The 6,089-nt window shown below is 50.6% G+C and overlaps 1 protein-coding gene across 1 annotated transcript; it reads right to left on the reverse strand.

Annotated features, from left to right (window-relative positions):
* Nucleotides 1-345: 345 nt before the first annotated feature.
* LOC144135472 (BTB/POZ domain-containing protein 3-like) lies at nucleotides 346-5,811 on the reverse strand. Its single transcript, XM_077668130.1, has 3 exons — nucleotides 5,516-5,811; nucleotides 4,106-4,662; nucleotides 346-958 (listed from the first exon to the last, which is right to left on the reverse strand). Exons 1-3 carry the CDS (start codon nucleotides 5,755-5,757, stop codon nucleotides 426-428), a joined length of 1,332 nt encoding a protein of 443 aa, XP_077524256.1. The 5' UTR covers nucleotides 5,758-5,811; the 3' UTR covers nucleotides 346-425.
* Nucleotides 5,812-6,089: the final 278 nt, after the last annotated feature.

Raw genomic sequence — 6,089 nt, forward strand, 5'->3', positions numbered from 1 at the left:
CGTCAAGGAAAGTAAGCTTTAGTCCTCATGCTGCGGACTGCAGACAGTGCATCAGCTCTCCTCACAACAGCAGAGAACGTTTGCGTCCGTAGAGTGTTGCAGTGCCTCCGCACGTTATTGCTACTTTGTATGTGTGTGATTTGTCTGAAGAGAGCATGCCTGCTTCTGCCGTGTTGTGTGAAGCCTTGAGCGACGGTACAAGACACCCGCCGCTCCTGACTGTGCTCATTTGCATTACATCTTGTAGGGGCCCACTGTGCTAATCTGTAGGGAGCTTCATCTCGGTAGTAAAGGGATTTGGAAGTAAGGCAGTTGGCGGTTCCTTCACGCTGGCGCTGGCCAAGAACGATCGGGACTTCACAAGGCCACTGGCATTAGCGGAGAGCCCCCGAAACCTCTCGAGTCCCCCCAAAAAACGCGCAGATTCAAAAGTAGAACAGCAAGTCCGAGAACTCGAGTATCTCCAGGACGTTGGACATGTGGGGCCTCTGGAAGGCCGAGAACTGGAACGTCACGCCTTCCACCGTGTCCTCTTTTTTCCGGTTCTTGAGCGACGGCACGATGACGTCGTCGCTCATGAGCGAGCTCAGCTGCAGCTCGAGCTCGTACTCGAGCCCCTTGCGCACGAAGATGGGCTTCTTGAACTTGATGCGCACGTCCTTGTCCTTGGCCAGGGAGAAGGACACGTCGAGCTCCTCCCGCTCTCGCCGGTCCTCCTGCACCTTGTAGCTGCACCGCAGCTGGCCGTCGAACTTGGGCTGCCTTACGCTGTAGGAGCCGAGGTCCTGGCGGACGGGGAATCCCACCCCGACGAGGAACACGTCCCGCGTCGGCACGGTGAACTTGAGGCCGAACAGTCGGAGGGGACGTGACGGCGCGTGGAAGGACACGGCCTGGTAGCGTCGGGCCACGAAGTGCTCGGGTGGGGACGTCCTCTTGGCCCCCTCCATGCTCACGCCTGCAGGTACAAAATGAGCGCAAATACGCATTAATTACCAAGCACGCAGGTCACTATAGCTCTTATATAAACGGTCTATAGATAATCTATCGATTTCTTATAGACTCTATTGTCTTCCTATAGATATTTCTCTTTGTCTATCCAGCCGCCGCGGTGGCTGAGTGGTTACGGCGCTCGGCTGCCGGCCCGAAAGACGCGGGTTCGATCCCGGCCGCGGCGGTCGAATTTCGATGAAGGCGAAATTCTAGAGGCCCGTGTACTGTGCGATGTCAGTGCACGTTAAAGAACCCCAGGTGGTCGAAATTTCCGGAGCCCTTCACTACGGCGTCTCTCATAGCCTGAGTCGCTTTGGGACGTTAAACCCCCATAAACCAAACCATCTTTGTCTATCCATAGTCTATATACTGTCTATAGAGAAAAGTCTACTAAAAGTGTATTGCCATAAATCTATAGGTTCCCTATAGACTGTCTATAGGATTTGTATTGTCTATATAGACTGTTCTCTAAGGCTGTCTATAGAGAGTTTATAGACTTTATAGACAGAAGTGTGTGGACAGTCTATAGACTGTCTCGAAATTTTTGTAAGGGTAGAAGGAAAGAACGCCATCTTTTATTTATTTTGTAAAGAAGAAGATGACAAAGAATAAGCAGATAACTCGTGACAACGAAGAAAATGGCCCTGCACGTCAGCGGTATTGCTATCGCCACGAATGTCTGTGCCCGGCCTGGTTGCCCTCGGACTGTTTTTGCTGCTGCTCCCCTCCTCCCAGCTCCTTTGAATACCCACCCCCCTTACAATTTATTTATTTATTGATACCTCAAAGGCCCCACTACGGACTATTACATGAGGGGTGGGCGTGGAGTACGGCAATAAAGGTTACAGATGAGTTTACAGGAGATTTTCGATGGCGGTCTTGAATTGATGATGGTCTGTTAACAGGGTGATGTGGGCGGGAAGGTCGTACCAGTCCTTTTGTGTTTTGATGGGCATCAATAACAATTCGAAGAACGAATTGAAGTTGGTCTATATCGATTGATTATCGAGCAGCACTGACAAAAACGTCATCTTAATTGAAAACGAAGCTGTTATAAGCTAGACGGGAAAAACAATACAACACAAGTATAGCCGTGTCAGGCCTTTGTCACAAGCAAGCATGCGATGGTGTCAAGTGTTTTTTTTTCTATTGCGGATCTCTGAGACCGGACCACACCGTCATTCACTTCCAAGCGATGATAGAGAAGTCCTCAATTGCACTGGACGTCGTCATAAATGCCGTGAATTGAATCAAGCCATAGGAAGAGATTCATATTTCAATTCCAGATTTTTCAGCAATAGGTACGTCTTTGGCTTTCCAACTAAAGTAAACAGATCCCGAAAAGCTAAACAACCAAATTGTTCTCAGGTAAAAATTAAGTGAAATTGACCCCAGAGTTCTTTCAAGATTGAAATATGCATTTAGGTTAAGTTGAACGAGAATCCTTCATTGCACTTCCGCAACCTCGCATATTCTCGCAGCCTGGGCAATCTCTCTGAGCGTCGCCTCTCCGAGGCGCAGGTTGACCCATGTAATCCTTCGCTGACTTGAACACCTCGATGTCCTCGCATGGTATACTTGATGTGCGGTCCGTGAACGGCCTTAAAGTGACAAAGCGGCCAAGAAAGTCATCCACTGATGGTGGAGCCAGGACAGCATTCGAACTGCCGATCATTAGCTCGGGTTCGGTATCTGACGCAGACTAGCGCTTACTGGAGCGGGATAGAGGACGGGCTTACACATCTGCTTATGCTGTTGTGAAACTTGCACAAGCTTCCGCAGATATCGCAGCTACCTGCCTCAGTCACCGTCGTCGCGTCCTTGAGACTTGTCTGAGCTAAAACGTATTCTGCGCGTGTCAGTATGTCGTGATACTACGCTACGCGATACAAAGCTTTGTGCATAGCTCCGCAGTGAGTATTCTTTTGTTATCAGTCTACTTCCTTGCTTGTTTTTCATGGTAAAAATTTTCTGACGCTTATACTGTTCTGACGTACTCCACGGCTAAGGTGCACCCTCGGCCATCTTTACCTTCGTTATATGATTACAGCCTACTCGATAGCCTGGAAACGTTAATTTGGAACTTGACCTTTTATAGCAAGCCTCTACATCGTTATTCGTTTATCACTTTGAGACGCCCTCGATCAGGTGGCGACTAACATTGACAGGGGCATTTAATTTCATTTTGTTTGGGAGTGCTATGATATTAGCAGCTGTTGCATTTAATAGAAGTGGCGTCACTTCCGGCATAGTGACGTCACTTACCCCAAACCAATGGAAATGCTGGGTGTGATGATCTCACTTCCCTCGAGGCAATGGGAATGCTCCAGTCTTACGATGTCACTTCCAGCCAATCAGCTAATTTAGCTTCCGACCACACTTCTTATTACCAGTGAAGCATTTAATGCTATCGCATTAAAAAAACTACTCAAAATGTTTACTACATTCGAATCAGTGCGGAAGCAAGGATTTGTTTTATGTAGAAGACGACGACGAGCGGGCAGTGTCGCGGGACGGAGCACTCGCGCTAGGAGAGGAGGCAACGCGACAACGACCGATTTTGCTCGGGGTTGGTACTATGCATTCTTATATTTTGACTTAATTATTTATTCCCTTCTTTTAACCCCTCGGCTTAATTTTTCTACATCCAAACTCTTATCCGTTTTCATTCTATGCCCTTCTAGAGGTAGAATCCACCGGTGTTGCACTCCCGCGTGCTTTTCTTTTGCCTTTACTGAGTGCAGGTGAATAGCAACCTCTTCCTCCCGATTCTTGGCCGATCCTCCAGCGTGGGTATGTGCAATCTTTTGAAAGGCTAACAACAAGAAAACAACTAAAACCACTGTGTAGATGACCCGGTGTTGATTTAGCGTCAATACCAATGTACTCCGGCGGCATATGCCCCAGTGCCGTGTTTCTTCCACAGCGTTGTCCACGCCAACTCATGCAGCGCACACCTCTCTATCACTGCCACATTGTAGTATTAGTTGATGAAGACGACAATGTGCCATGAACGGCTCCAGAGTGTGTTGCAGTCTAACACGAGGCGTGTTCGGCTGCAAGGAAAGCCTAGTGCTCTCGCGCAGTGGCCACTACGCCATGCGGCACTGACCTTTGGGCAGAGGCACTATCCCCGGGATGGCCATGTTCATGAAGACCGAGAAGCACTCCTCTTTGGAGAGGAGGCCGCTCTTGGCGGGGCCCTTGCAAAACTCCTCGGGGCTCATGGCCAGGAAGCGGATGAGCGGCAGCACCGTCTCGATGACGCTGCGCACGTTGTCCATGTCCCGCTCGAGGTTCCTGCGCGAGCACTCCTCCTGGCCCCACTGCACGACGGCCGAGTAGAGCGCGTACTCCGAGTACAGGTTGAGGTACTTGCGGCGCACGATAGTCTCCAGGGTGTGCAGCGCCACGTTGGGGAAGTTGCTCGAGGTGAGCACGTGGTACGTCTGCCGGTCCACGATGTTGAGGCACTGGTGCACCAGCGGGTAGGCCTCCATCACCTGGGCGAACTCGAACACCTGGCACACGGTCTGCGGCGTCACGTGCTTCTCGATGAAGGCGAAGCAGTCCTTGAGCAGGTGCGGCAGGATGTACTTCTTGGCCGCGTACGCGGTCAGCATGGCGTCGTCCACTGTCTGGAGCTTCAGGTTGTCGGTGTACGCATACCTGGAACGACCAGTGGAATAGGCATGGACTCTAGCGCATCCACCTTTGAACATTTGCCGACTAGTGAATATGTTAAGAGTCGAGTAGTGTCCCTAGTTAAGCGCCAGTGAGCACTGTGTTTTCGTTTTTATTTTTTTTCTGTCGTCCTGTGAGCTGTTATCCATCAACGGGCCATGTATGGTTTACAAACTCTGCCAAGCCTTAACATTCATCATCATCATCAGTCCAACTACGCCCACTGCAGGGCAGATGCCTCTCCCATTTCTCTCCAATTAACCCTGTACCTTGCTAACAGGAGAGGCGTCACTTCCATTCAGCCAATAGACAAATTTTATGTCCGACGATATATCTTTTTTTTCGATGAGGCTTTTAACACTATTGCATTAAAATAATTTGTGAAGCGAGCCCTCCTGACGCTACGTGGCCGCGTTTGGGCACTTGTGAAACGGCCAGAGAATATTCTGCGTTGTCGCCAACTATGCTCCCCTCTGAATCATCGGTTTGTTATTGTAGTTATCTCTGTTTGTGGTTAGTTAGTTTGCTATCTACTGCAGTGCCGAATGACAGCTATTCACTATTTACCCACACCTAGCTCACACTATGTCCCCCCTATTTTTGGGAAAGTTGGGCCGTTTCTCTTCCTACATTCCGCCCAACATTATGGCCACACTTGGTAGCCCGTATTAACCATGTGATCAGTAACTATCGTGGTAACTATCATACCGCTCTGAACTCTAGCCTCAACACGCCCAAGTGAACCGACAACCTAGACGTGGAAGGCGTATTAATGTTTCTGTCGCGAGCATTGCGACCAAGGCGCCCACGACCTGTGGTTACCTCGACCGGCCCTCACCTGAGCAGGTTCTCGAAGCCGATGGGCGCGATGTCGGCGATGCGGATGACCTTTGACTTGTCGGCCATGTCGCCGTAGAACATGGCCTCGAACACGGGACTCGTCATGGCCAGCAGCACGCGGTGGCCCACGTACTTCTTGGAGGCCGACGGCGGCCCCACGATGAAGGTGACGTCGGTGAAGGCCTTGTTCTGCAGCAGCGACGAGGTGCGCTGCAGCACCTTCTCACCGTCCGCCTCCATGGCGCCCCCGCCGTCGCCGCGGTGCCCGCGGGGGGCCTGGGGGTTGTTGCTGCTGCCTGCGTGCGCCAGCTCGCTGCAGCCTGCATAATGAACACAACCACACAAATGTGACCCCTGAGAATAAGCGGATAGCTTTTACCCTTCACGGTTCTTTGATCACGGCAATAGAGAAAGTCTAGCCTGTCTGACGAACGCAACCAATGGATATAACTGTATGGGTAAGCATAGACCTTTGTCCTCTGCGGCTGTTTGATCACCCCGGTCTAGAATCTTTACCCGCTATGATGAACGGAGAAGTAATTCTTAAGTGTAGGCACAGAGCCTCTGCTCTA

This window comes from Amblyomma americanum, chromosome 5 (genome assembly GCF_052857255.1).
Source record: "Amblyomma americanum isolate KBUSLIRL-KWMA chromosome 5, ASM5285725v1, whole genome shotgun sequence".
Taxonomy (NCBI): Eukaryota; Metazoa; Arthropoda; class Arachnida; order Ixodida; family Ixodidae; genus Amblyomma; species Amblyomma americanum.